Source organism: Gekko japonicus, unplaced genomic scaffold (genome assembly GCF_001447785.1).
Source record: "Gekko japonicus isolate JY-2015 unplaced genomic scaffold, Gekko_japonicus_V1.1 scaffold862, whole genome shotgun sequence".
Lineage (NCBI taxonomy): Eukaryota > Metazoa > Chordata > Lepidosauria > Squamata > Gekkonidae > Gekko > Gekko japonicus.
In genome coordinates, this window is record NW_015173699.1 from 151358 (window position 1) to 165346 (window position 13989).

Below are 13989 nucleotides of genomic sequence, written 5' to 3' on the forward strand. Positions count from 1 at the left end.
CTCTCGTCCTGCTCTCTCTATGGTGATAGTCCTAGTTATTTTGCATTGAAAGCTGGAGTGGAATACCACTTCAATGGCAGACCGGAAGTGCTGATGCGTGAGTTCAGTCCCGTCTCTATGCTTAGAGCGGCAACAATTCTTCCTGTTTATCGGCTGCGGTTGGGAAATATTCAGCCGAGGGAGCTGCGAATGTGTGTTCACGAGAATCAGCGGAAGGGATTCCAGGTAGAGAATTTGCCCTTGGTTTCATTTGGTTTGCACATCATTCAGTGGGTATTTGTACCTTAGGCTGTAATTCTGTGCACATATATGTGCATTGCGCGAGTAGGACCCGGTGAACTCGTGCGATTACCATCAAGTGTCTGAGTTAGAAGGAGCCGCATTAAGTGGTAAATGGTTTTAACTGTGTTTCTTCGTTCTTCTTTTTTTTTTTAATCGGTGTAGGAGTTGAGATTTAGCAGCAGTGATAAGTCAGGAGCAGTGCCATCTTTAAGCACGTACACCCTTCTAACTGGGTAGACTCCAGTAGATTTAGAAGGGTGCGACTGTTTTAGGACACCACTGAAATTTAGTTTGATTTTTAAAGCGAAAAGCATTAAATTACAAATTGGTAGGAAACTTGTCTCAATCATTTAATTTTCAGTGGAATGAATGATCTAAGTACTGGTGATCATGTCATGCCTTTCACAGTGAAACGTGCAATTTTAAAAACAGAGAACTTAAAAGACAACTGAACACAGTGGTGCTCTAGCTAAAAGTAAAGCTGCTTTGAGCCCAGTTAATTTTAGCAGAAGAAAATAACTGTCTCATTGAAATAAATGGGGTTTTAAAAGTGCTTGGTTTCTTTTGGGAATTAGGCTATTATTAACAAGACTTTCTTATTTGTAGTTAATAAGAAATTTAAAATTTAAAAACTTATGTTTCCCAAAAATGTATTTGCTTAATGCACTTCTATGTAGTTTAGTGGTTAATGTGTTGGACTAGGTCTGGAGGCCCAGGTTCGAATACCACCTCTACCATGGAAGGTCACTGAGTGACATATGGCCAGTCATACACTCTCACTCTAATCTCACAGGGTTGTTTTTGAGAGAATAAAATGGGAGAGAGAAGAATGAATCTTTTAGTTGCTTTGGGCCCCTGTTGGAGAAGAAATCAGAGTATAAATAAATTATTTATTGTTTCTTTTTAAAATGTATATGCTGCTTCTCCAGAAACCTGCTTGTGTTTCTCCAGAAACCTGCTTGTGGCAGCTTGAAACTAAAACAAAAAGCAATAAAACACAACGACTTAAGCCATTAAACAAGCCACTAAAACGAGCTGATGCTATCAAAACAAATCAATAAATAAGCTGATACTGGTAAAACAAGCCAAGGCATAATAGCAGCACACAATACACACTGAACTGCCCAAAATGATGTAGGTAAAATGTTCCTCTGGCCAGAAATATGCTGCAATTTTTTTACCCAATCCCTTAGTTAAAAGCTTGGGTAAAAAGGAATGCTTTAGCCTGGCACCTAAAAGAAAGGTAAGCACGAGGCGAACCTCACAGGGGAGGGTGTTACAGAGGTGAGGTGTCACCGCTGAAAAAGCTGTGATCACCAGCTGCCTTAATTCTGAAGGCAGGGCCACAGAGAACAGGGCTTCAGAAGAGGATCTCAGCTGGTGGGTTGGACAAGGATCTTGGCCTCCAGGCATTTAAAAATAAAAATCAGCATTTTGAATCATGCCCGGAAACAAATGGATATCCTTTCAGCACACAGGTAATTAAAAAAATTCCATCCAAAAGTGTATGCCCGAAGTTGCTCATGAAAGTGTTAACATCCATAAAATAACTTTTAAAATTAACAGTTAAACAAGCCTGAAAAACAGGGATAAAATTCTTGTTCTAAGGGCTTCTGGAATGGATTGTGTGTTCTGCACACCACAGAAGGCTCATAGTGAGGCAGGTAGATCAAGATGAGGGAGGCTTCACCAAGATTCTTATTAAATACACTTGTGACCATCTGGGTTTGCACTGGGAAAGTCCCTCCAATGATCTTAGAATATGTACAGAAACATATGAGTGTAAGCAGTCCATTGGATGTTTTGAACCCAAGCTGTTAAGAGCTTTAATGATTAAAACCACAACTAAGAGGTTAATTGGCAGAATATTCAAACAAATTTGTTGGTCTTAAAGTTGCCACTGGACTCCACCTTTTTTTGGTTGCTTCAGAACAACATGGCTACACCACCTGCATCTGGCAGAATATTGGTTTGGCTTGTTAATTGCAGCAAATATCGGTGTGCTGGTAGGAGAATTTCAAACTGCCTGAAGTTTCCAAACTGTTTTCAAAGACTGTAGGTTGCAGTAGTTCAGTCCAAATGCTGCCAAAGAAAACTTGGGAAATCACATTATCAGTAATTTTTATTATGAATCGTCTCTGTACTTCTTTTCATTACATTTGAATTTTACGTAATCACTTTTCATCTCATACTTAGAGCATTTCATGGTTCTGTGACCCTGCTGTTCTTTTACAGCAGTATTCACAAAACCCTAGCTGACATCTCAGGAACATTAAAAACTTCTGTAGTTAATGTGGAATTGAAATCTGAGCAGATAAAACCAATTATTGGTTGTGTAGACAAAATGCTTTGCAAACTGGTTACAGCAAGCTGCTAAAACATCTGCTATTTGGTCTCAGTGCATCAAGCCTCTTATTGCTCAGAACTTAGTTTGCTTGGATGACACTGTGGCTGCAGTGGAGGCAGGAAAGTAAGCTTTTTATGATGTTTTTGTGGATATGAGAAAGCAGCTGTACCCAGAAGCAGGAAGAGTATCCTAAGGGTGTAGTTCTGTGAAGTAAAATACCAGTGAGCTGGGACTTTGCTAACTAAATACATAGGAGGTTAAGCTGAATGGTTTTTTTTAGCTTTTTTAGGATCTACATAACTTTTGCATACTTAATAGGAAGAAAACATTGCCTTTCACTCAAGATGCATTTGGAATATTTGTATTCAAAGAGCTTGAAATATTTTATTTATTTATTTTATTTATTTATTATTGCATTTCTATCCTGACCTCCCCACGAACGGGCTCAGGGCAGCTCACAAACAAGGGCAACCATGTGCCAATATAAAACATTAAAAACAGAATAAAAACAACCATAATTAACAATAATAAAGTGCTCAGTGATGTTCATCATTCAGATCGAATCAAGATGGTGACCTATAGAAGTTACCCAAAAGCCCGATTCAGCGGTACCGATCTATCGCGATACTGTGGCAAGATCTTGCTTTAGTGCATGATTTTGCTTTAGTGCATGACCTGTGTCCTTCAGAAATGGAAGGAACCATGACTTGTTTATCACAGTTGTTATTTGGCTTCTATTCTACAACAGAGTGGGGGATAAGTCCCATTGAAGCCCAGAGGAGAAGAAGAATTGGATTTATACCCCGCCCTTCACTTGGAGTCTCAGAGTGGCTTGCAATCCCTTCCTCTCCCTACAACAGACACCTTGTGAGGTAGGTGGGGCTGAGAGAGCTCTGAGAGAACTGCGCTTGAAAGAACAGCTCTGAGAGAACTGTGAGTGACCCAAGGTCACCCAGCTGGCTGCATGTGGAGGAGTGGAGAATCAAACCCAGTTCTCCAGTTAGAATCCGCCACTCTTAACCACTACACCAAACTGGCTCTTTCCTGAATAGGTGTGCCATAGGATGGTGATTTTTAGACAATAGTTTGTGGATGTGCAGATATAAGTAACTTACTTAGTTTTTAAGAAGTTGAGATAGATACTGGGGGGAAAGTTTCTTTGTCATGAATTGCTCTGGATCAGGATTGAATCACTCTAACTCAGGATTAAAAACATCTGGATTTCTTCAAATGTTATTTAACATCCTAAACCTTGAATAATTTGCCTCAATTAGACATGCAACTCCAAAATGGGACAAATTATGCTATCAGGGGCCATTGTGATTCAGGGAACAAAGGCCTGAATCATTAAAAAACATTATGTGTAGTTTGGCTCTTAGAAGGGTGTAACTTTGTTTAGGATTGCTCTGTAAGCACTTGTGATGAAAACAAGTGGCTGCTGGCATCCTCAGGGCCACAGTGGTTACCAGCGCCGATGTGGAGCTGAAGTGGCTCCTTAACTGCATTGTTCTGCGCATGCACAGACAATGCAATTCTATTTTGAGGGGATTTTAAAAAAACCTTAACATTTTTTTAATTTCAGATTTTTCTACAAACTTGGGGATCTGTTTAGTGTCACTGTGGCCCCGATCCACAGATTTAGATATCTGCAGATGGGGGCCATACGTCACTATTAGTATATAGGTACTTGGTGGCTGGTAGTAGATTAAAGGTTAAGAATTGCTGGTCTAAGCAGTCTGCTGCAGCTCCGGAAGTAAAGTTGCAGCCCTAAGCTCATTCATTCAGAAGTTCCAGTGAAATCAGTAGAGTAAGACTTATTTCGAAGTATAATCCATTATGCAACTGTAGCTTGTGAGTAAGACAAAACAGGAACTGTTTTTTTGTTTAAAATATTTCTAGGCCAGCATTTCTTCCAGTAGAGCCAGACCCTAAGACAGGTTATAACATTTTTTTAAAGTCATAAAAATCATATCAATAACATAGTAAAAGCAATAAAAACATAACTGTATTATTTTACTAGTGAAGTCGCACCATGATAATGCAAGGAGAGAAGGGACAGAGAGTGGTGAAGTATATTGCGGGGATCACTGGGTCTCTTTAGACTAATGCTCTGTTTACATTGCTCTAAGGAATTGTGGCTGATGTAAACGTATCAGTCCTCTTCTCCATTTCATTCGCACAACACCAGACCTGTGGGGTAGGTTAGGCCAGGAGACTGTGACTGGCCTCAGGTCATACAATGAGTTTCATAGTGAGTGGAGATTTAAACTTGGGTCACCCAGGTCCTAGACAAACAGCAATCCTAAAGCTGTTGTAGATTTTCCAGGTTGTATGGCCATGGTCTTGGCATTGTAGGACCTGACGTTTCACCAGTAGCTGTGACTCCACAGAGGTATAACACAGAAAGATGGAGTACTCTCTGTGTCAAGGTGAGAAGAAAAGTGGCAGGCAGGTAATTTATATCTACTCAAGAAGGTGGGGTAGGGCTGAGTCATTATCTTGTAGGAGTTCCTCAGGCTGTGAACATGCTAATGGAGCAGCTTTCCTGAGGAGGTTCTTTTGTATATGGATTCTTTCCTGAGGAGGTTTCCTGTTTTCTGAGGAGGTTCTTTTGCATGTGGATTGGCTGTTGAAATTCTAATCTTATCTGTACTGCTATTGTCAGATGTAGAACCCTTTGTGTTTTTCAGGACAGGAAACCATGCCCTATTTATTTTTAAACTCTCTTCTTTCCTGTTGAAATTGTGTTTATGTTTATGAATTTCAATGGCTTCCTTGTGTAATCTGACATGGTAATTGGATGTGTTGTCCAGACTTTCAGTGTCTTGGAACAAAATACTGTGTCCTGTTTGAGTTAGGCTATGTTCAGCCACTGCTGATTTTTCAGGTTGGCGAAGTCTGCAGTGTCTTTCACATTCTTTTATTCTTGTCTGAATGCTACACTGTGTGGTCCCGATGTAAACCTGTCTACAACTGCATGGTATGTGGTATACTCCTGCAGAAGTGAGGGGGTCTCTTCTGTCTTTTGCCCATCATAGCATCTGTTGTATTTTTCTGGTGGGTCTGAATACTGTTTGTAGGTTGTGTTTTTTCATAAGTTTTCCCACCTGATCAGTGATTCAATTACCATGTCAGATTACACAGGTAAGACAAGAAGACTCTGGCTAATGCTAGAAAAAGGCTGTCCTTCCTTCTTTATCTATTTTATCTATTTTTATTTTTTTGATTTATATCCCGCCCTCCCCAAAGGCTCAGGGTGGCTCACAAAGAGGAATAAATGCCAAGGTTAAAACAATAAAACAATATAAGGAACAATATAAAATACAGTATAATACATTCACTAAAATATTGGTGCTCCAAAAAGTCACTTAGATTGTGAATTCCAAGATGGGGTTCTGGAGTTATTTATAACAGAACAACAGTATACGTCCCAGCAGCACTGTCATCCACCAGGAACGTCTCGCACCCCCAATGATACCCGCTCAAACGATGGTAAAAGTGCGGTGATGGAGGAAGCGGTGATGGAATAGTGGTGGCGGCGGCTCCTAGTCAAAAGCCTGACGGAAGAGCTCCGTTTTGCAGGCCCTGCAGAACTGCACAAGGCCCCACAGGGGCCTGGAATGTCCAGGAGATTTTGGTTCCCCGACCAACAAAATTAGAGTCCAGTGGTGCCTTTAAGACCAACTAAGTTTTATTCAAGGTATAGGTTTTTGTGTGTGTGCACACTTCTTCAGATACATTGGAATGAAAGTTACCAGTCTGAAGAAGTGTGTGTGCACACGAAAGCTTATGCACTGAATAAAATTTTGTTTGTCTTAAAGGTGCCATTGAACCCAAATTGTGTTCTGTTGCTTCAGATCAACACAGCTATCCACCTGAATCTATCTTCCTTCTCTCAGGCAGCTTTCTGAAGGAGTGGCTCCCAACACAGGGTAGATATAGATGTTGTTAGTGGTTTTCCAGAGGGGACAAAAGACATGAATGACCTTCAGTCCCTACCTGCTGCATGGGCTTGGCTGTATCTTGGTCACTCTGAAGTATGACCCAGGCAACTAGGTTCTTCTGTTTATGTGAGATTCAGTAGTACCTTAAAGACCATCCAGATTTCCAGGATAAGCTTTTGAGAGTCAAATCTCCCTAACTCTTGCTCTTCTACCACAGTAACATCTGAACTGAACTGAACAGAACTGCTGTCAGTTCTAGCCCGTGCTGGTGTGAGCTACCAGCCTTGTCCCCAGCTCGCCGTCCACCCAGCGGTTCGAAAGCTCCTTAGAGAGGGTGGGTACACAAACCCCCCCTGGTGGGGGAGGTGTTAGCCGGCGAAACGGAATGTCCAGCTCGGAAGCCTGGAAAGATCTCTTCGGCATTAAGAAGCCTGCGATGGGCCAATCCGGCCAGGCGGTGGCAGTGCGGCGCTGCGACTCGAAGCAGTCCTGGAAAAACTGACGTCATCAAGTCAAGCCGAGTGAATGCCGTCCGGAGGACGTCTAAGTCTACAGCTGAACAAAAATCCCCGTCGGCTGCAAACGTGTGTGACTTAAAGATTTATATGTTGTCCTCCCTTACCCCCTATGAATCATTGTTAGTCCCTTGTTAATATGTGTAACTGTAAATCGCTCAGAGCCAGCAGCTCTGCAGGATTGAGCGATTAATAAATAGAAAGATATTATTATTATTATTATTATTATTATTATTATTATTATTATTATTATTAATAATAATCCCCTGGAAACTTCTATATATGTGGCGGTTGAGATAGAATATTAGTTAAATTCCACCCTCTTCCCTTGCCATCCAAGCCAACCCAAAGAACGCCATATAACTAGGGTTGTTGACAGGGCTGGAGAAAAATGTCCTGTCCCTGCAACAGAAGAAAACAGGCAGGTGCTACTTTTCATGGCTTGGAGGCAAATAATATCCCAATAAGCTCTATTAAACGGACAGAACTTTTTTTTCTCTATGCAGCTGGCAACCCCAGCTTGGGCTGAAATAAATACGAAGTCAAGTAGCTAATTTCTTATATTCTAAATCCTTACTGGGTTAACTTTTAAGCAACTTTACAACCCTGGTTCAGCAACTTTACAACACTCTGATAATGTCAATCAGCCACTTACTTCGCGGTTAACTTTTAACTTTCTGGGGCTGAGTTTTCCATCCTAAATTAATCAGCTGGTTTTTGTGTTTTTTCTTCTCCATAAAACAGTATGGTGAATCTACTGACTTGACAAGTTGCTTCATTCCTCTCTTATTTAGGCTTTGTCCCTTGAAAACGTGTGCTGTAATAAATCTGTTAATCTTTAAGATATCACAGGGTTCCTTTATGTTTTTGCTCTAGTAAACCAACATGTGGCTATGCAGCTGGAAACTGTATTTTGGCCCCGGCCACACATGCCGGAAAACGTGGGGGGGAGGCGTGACTATTCGCACCGTCGCATTCTGATCCACCATTATGTGATCAGACGCAACGGTGGCGCACCAGGGTTTCGTCCTTTGGCGCGCGCTGCAAAGAGGACAGCCGGAGGGAGTAGGCACGCACCGGCGCAATCACACCGAACGAGTCCGCCTGCAGCCCATGGCAAACCATTTGCTAGTAGATCTTTGCAGGTACTTTTTAACTGCGCCTCTTCAGCGGTCTGCCATGTTTTGGCCATGGGTGCACTATGCTTGCCAGATGTTGCCGTGTGATCGCGCCCCAAAAATCTGTCCAGCATTTGTGCCTTTCGCGCAGCAAGTTCTCCGTGTGACCGGGGCCTGGGTTTCTCTTATAAATCAAATATTTACACTTCATCACTCCTGGCAATTATCATTTTCCAATGGATTGATAAAACTGCTTAGTCTGCTTTCCCTTGCTGTGACTTATTTGTCCTGTGTGAAAAATTTAATACTGAATCTATGATTTGAAAGAACAAAAGCCTGTTTTATTTTCGTTAATTGCTAGAAGCTGATTTACAGACTGTTTTCTTATACAGACTGGTTTGTTTTTTTAAACAGAGCAGAAGGAAAAAGTCATTCTGGAAGCAGCTTGCAGAACACTCTAACTGGTAATTAACTTTTTTCAAATCTTTATGATACTAACCAGGGATGTAATTAATCCGTATCCATGCTGAACTATAAAATGCAGATTTTATCTTTTTACAGAAGAAATTAGAGTTGTCACCTTTTTCTTTTCCAGATTGAGACTTTGGGTGTTTCACAGCTGGACTCTGACAGGCAGGAATTTAATAGGTGCAGCTTTTTCTGGTACACAGAAACAGCAGCTGAAGAAACTGCATATAATGTACCTGTTGCTTCAGAGTGCAGTTGTTAAATTCAGTGACCTCTGCTGGGAATCTAAATACTTCCAGTTAGCTGACCTAACCTCTATAGCATCCTCTTGAACTAGGGTTTCCAACTACAGGTTGGGAAATTTGTGGAGATTTGGGAATGGAGCCTGGGGATGGAAGGTTATTGGACCGCAGTGGGGTACAACACCAGAGTCCACCTTTCAAAGCAGTCTCCAGGGGAGCTGATCTCTGTTGTCTGGAGATCAGTGGTCATTCTGGGAGATCTCCTGGTCTCACCTGGAGGCTGGCAACCCTACCTTGAACACTAAAGCGCTGTAACAATAATATGCTAAGGAAGAAACAAGAGTGTTTAAAAGGTGAGCAGCTGGGGTTAAATCTAGCTCCTGGGTACTTGACATCTCTAATTACTGCAAATCCTGAAACCACGGAAAAGTGGGTATTTTCATGTGTGTGTGTTTTGGGGGGTGCGTTACCAAGCCTAAAATTATTTTACTGCTTGAACAGAACAGCGTTCAATGTATCATTTATTACTTAGTCTGTACAATGGCATCATTTGGCATATTTAAAATTATAAATGCTTTAGTTTCCTACAAGCAAAATTGCAAATATAGTTGAGACAGCTGTAAACTGCTGTGCCCTATACTGCCTTAGCACATCTATCTTAGTTTTTGCCATCTGGGAGGCAGAAGAAAAAAAATGAAAATGGAAAACACACATTTTGTAGTAAACAAAGAAAGTTGTTTGGACAGAAACAGTCTAGTTAAAAGTCGCAACAGCATATTTTGCATATTAACTTTATAACATGGAAAACATTGAACTCTTCAATCATGTATTATAAAACACATGGTATATTAATTGTGGACAAAATCAGTCACATTTCAACAATATAGCCTTGGAAATACTGGATATGTATACAGTAGACACAGGAATCATCATTATCTAATGCTGTAGATGAACTTACATACATAAAAACTTCCTTCTGTTCATCTCAAGCTGGTGTCTTAAAAAATGTTTGTCTAAAAAAGCATTCCACTCGTTCCAAAAGAGAAAATATTTAACTGGAATGTTTTTCATAAGAAAGAAAGGGATTTTAACTGGAATGTTTTTCATAAGAAAGAGTGGGATTTCCCAGAAATTTTCCATGGTGGGTGGGGGGCTTCACATCTTTACTAGGGCTATCACGTCTGCCTTCTAGAATATCCCCCAATTCCAGAAATTGTTCATATAATATATAACTCGGCAATTTTCTCCTGCCAAGCTAAGGAATAGTCAGATGGTGCTTACAGTGCATTCTGTCCTGGGGGCAACCCCCAGTGAATAGCCCTGAGTAGGACTGCACTCGTAAAACCTTCCCACCTGGCTACCAGTGGGAACAGCAACAGGGGTTTTGGTAGTGCTCTCTTCTCCCTTGCATATAGGTAATTTATTTATACGTTTGTTTATTCATTTTTACCCCCTTTTCCTCCACAATGGGAACCCAAAGTGACTTACGGTGTTCTCCGTTTTACACTTGAGAGGTAAGTTAGGCTGAGATTTTGACTGGTCCAAGGTCACCCATGGCAAAGTAGGGATTCAAACCTGGGTCTTCCAGGCCCTAGTCTAACCACTATGCTACACAACAGCATAGTGCTTTTCTTAATCCATACCTTCCTCTGTTTTCCCAAGACAAAGCCCCAGTGGGAGCAAACAGCTAAGGCTTCTCTCCTAAGTACCCAGAAGTAAGGTTGCCATCTGCCTGAAGGAAAACAAAATGCCGTCTCTTTAATAGAGACTTTTGTTGTTCAGTCGCACAGTCGAGTCCGACTCTTCGCCATGCCACAAAAAACTTGCCATTTGTATATCTTGCCAGTCGAGTCCGACTCTAGGGTTGCAGTGCTCATATTCGTTTCAAAGCCGAAGAGCCAGCGCTGTCCGAAGACGTTTCCATGGTCTTAGGCCTCTATTAAATGTACAGAACATGTTTCTCCCGGCCTGTTAGCAAACATACCTGCAAGCAGGGCAACCCAAAGAATTCAGTAGGCGTAAGCATGCATATAGGGTTGGACCACACAACGCAAAAAGAGAGAAATTTGTCAGAGCCTCTCATGTGGGTGATCACTGTGAGTGTGCTCTTGTGCTTTGATTTGTGCAGGACTGAGGCAGAAGGAGGTGCTAATAACTACCAAGAACTGTTCAAGTAAAAATGTGACTCTTGTTAAAAATTGCTGACCAGTATCTTAAAGTGATGAGTAATATCCCTAAATTGGTAAAGGCCAATTGTAATATATTTTGTAAAAATCAAAACAATGCAGCTATTCCTGATAGTAAAACTGGAAAATCTTTTTTATTTTGTTAAAAAAAAAAGAAGTGGTGGTGATTTTAATGTTTTTAACTGTTATAACTCATTTCATGACCAAATATATAACTTGCATGGAATACCGTGCTTATTAGATTAACTACAGTTCTTGTTTCCCTTGTTTAAGATTAAAATAATTTTACTGCAATAGAAGAAGAGCATCCTTCAGATATGGAGGAAGATATTAAACCTCTCCTGGTCCCTGTTGGAGGTGATGAAGATGATGTTGGAGTCCTTAATATTCAGTTTAACCCAGAAGACTTTAAGTGCAAAAGGTAGAGACACACATTTTAACTACGTGCATGAACAATAGCGTGAAGCTAAAGTTTTATTAGGAAACTGTAAGCGAAATGGTGATGTACTGATTTGTTCAGCATTCCTGATTCATAATGATGTTTATTTTGGCACGGTTCACTTAGTCTTCCCGTTTCACAAGATCTCTGAATTGAAATGGATGGGGTAGCAGGTTTGCTTCAACAGAGTATCAGCAGGACCTATGTTAAACACTGGGTTGAGTGATGCCAGCTCTGCTGTGCCTCAGTCCTTTATAATCCATATGGACTGCCTACATGGGGCAGAACAAGTATTGATTCGGTTATTGTGTTACGTTCCAAAACTGGCCCATAAATAACGCATCTTCTATTACTGTTTGATGTATTGGTTAGGAGCGCGGACTCTAATCTGGGAGAACCGGATGAGATTCCCAACTCCTCCACTTGCAGCTGCTGGATGACCTTAGGCATGCCATGGTTCTCTCAGTGCTGTTCTTGAAAGAGCAGTTCTTGAAGGAGCTCTCTCAGCCCCACCTACCTCACAGGGTGTCTGTTGCGGGGAGGGGAAGGGCAAGGAGCTTGTAAACTGCTCTGAGACTCCATGTGAAGGGTGGGGTATAAATCCAATCTCCTCCTCCTCCTCCTCCTGCTTCTTCTTCTTCTGACCAATAGAATCTGCTTCTCTTATCATACTAATTGCAACTGCAATAGATGTAGGAGCTTTCTGGCCCTGCTCCATGAACCTGTATTCAGTGCTGGAATTATCATCTGGGGCATGGCCCCTGAAAGGTTTGCTGGATGTCTCCTTGGAATAAAGAAGGGGAAAGCACCTTCCAGCATCTGTGCTGGAATAAAACATGTGCAGTTTCTAATTCTTACTTGAATGCAAAACAACTAGTCCTCATGCTTGTGAGGCAAAAGTGTTCTGAGTTATCTCCTTATCTAGATTTATTTTATTGTTCTTTGCAACCATCTCATCAATGTTTGGTTGTGTGGCCACCTAGTCACTAGCATCCCTTCTTTTCTGCTCCAAAGTAGGAAAGCCCATCTTTATGTGCATCTTTTTAATGAGGAAAAGTTGGACTTATCCATTCCCAGGGACTGGCTTTAAAGGCTAAAAATGCTCTGTATATTTTAATGGGAAGGGGAAGATAAGGATAATGAGGAACTATTGGCAAGTAGTGGTGTGGTTTTGAAAAGCTGCAAGGATCTTCATGGCCTAAGAACATAATAGAAACCATGTTGGATCAGGCTAATGGCCCACCCAGTCCAACACACTGTGTCACACAGTGGCCAAAATCCAGGTGCCTTCAGGAGGTCCACCAGCAGGGCCAGAACTCCAGAAGCCTTCCCACTGTTGCTCCCCAAGCACCAAGAATATAGAGCATCACTGCCCCAGACATAGTGTTCCATCTATACCTTGTGGCTAATAGCCACTGATGGACCTCTGCTCCATGTGTTTATCCAGTCCCCTCTTGAAACTGCCTGTGCTTGTAGATGTTACCACTTCTTGCGGCGGAGAATTCCACGTGTTACTGTTTGGGTGAAGTACTTCATTTTATCTGTTCTAAGCTTACTGCTCATTAATGTCATTAAGTACCCACCAGCCAGTTTGGTATAGTGGTTAAGAGCGGCGGAGAACTGGGTTTGATTCCCTGCTCCTCCACATGCAGCCAGCTGGGTGACCTTGGGTCAGTCATAGTTCGCTCAGAGCTCTCTCAGCCCCACCTACCTCACAGGGTGTCTGTTGTGGGGAGAGGAAGGGGAGGAGACTGTAAGCCGCTCAGAGACTCCGAGTGAAGGGCGGGGTATAAATCGAATTATTTTTTTTCCTTCTTCCTCTATCCCATGCATAATTTTGTAAACTTTTATCATGTCACCCCTCAGTCATCGTTTCTCCAAGCGTTTCTTTGATGCGGAACTTTATCGAAAGCTTTCTGAAAGTCTAGGTATACAACATCTATTGGGTCACCCTTGTCCACATGTTTGTTTACCCCCCTAGTTATTACATTTGGGGATTCTTGTTCTTGTAGTCTTTGAGCAATGTACACAATCATAGAATCATACAGTTGGAAGGGACCACCAGGGTCATCTAGTGCAAACCCCTGCACAATGCAGGAAATTCACAACTACTTCCTGCCCACACCCCCAGTGACACCTGCTCCACGCTCAGAAGATGGCAAAAAAACCCCCAAAACAAACAAACAAAAAACCCTCCAGGATCCCTGGCCTGGAGAAAATTGCTTCCTAACCCTAAAGTGGTGTATTCCTGAGGGAAATTTTGCTGTATAACAGAATGGGGTCTAAGGAGAATGATATAGGCCTATGGAGAAGATGATTACTGACACTTCTGGAATGAGAGTTACTCTAGGTGAGTTAAAATCTGATCCCTTTTGGTTTGTTTAACTATAGACCACTTTTGTGTAAAGTTTTTTTGGGTGGGTGGGTAATGGGCATTTGGCTAATCAA

At 41.7% G+C, this 13989-nt stretch overlaps 1 protein-coding gene across 1 annotated transcript in view; it reads left to right on the forward strand.

The window, feature by feature from the left end:
* Positions 1-7135: 7135 nt before the first annotated feature.
* Positions 7136-13989, forward strand: part of SLC38A9 (solute carrier family 38 member 9) — a 55635-nt gene continuing 48781 nt past the window's right edge. Inside the window, 3 exon segments of the mRNA XM_015423219.1 lie at positions 7136-7157; positions 8621-8670; positions 11376-11523. Coding sequence (XP_015278705.1) covers positions 11420-11523 — 104 coding nt within the window. The 5' untranslated portion in view covers positions 7136-7157; positions 8621-8670; positions 11376-11419.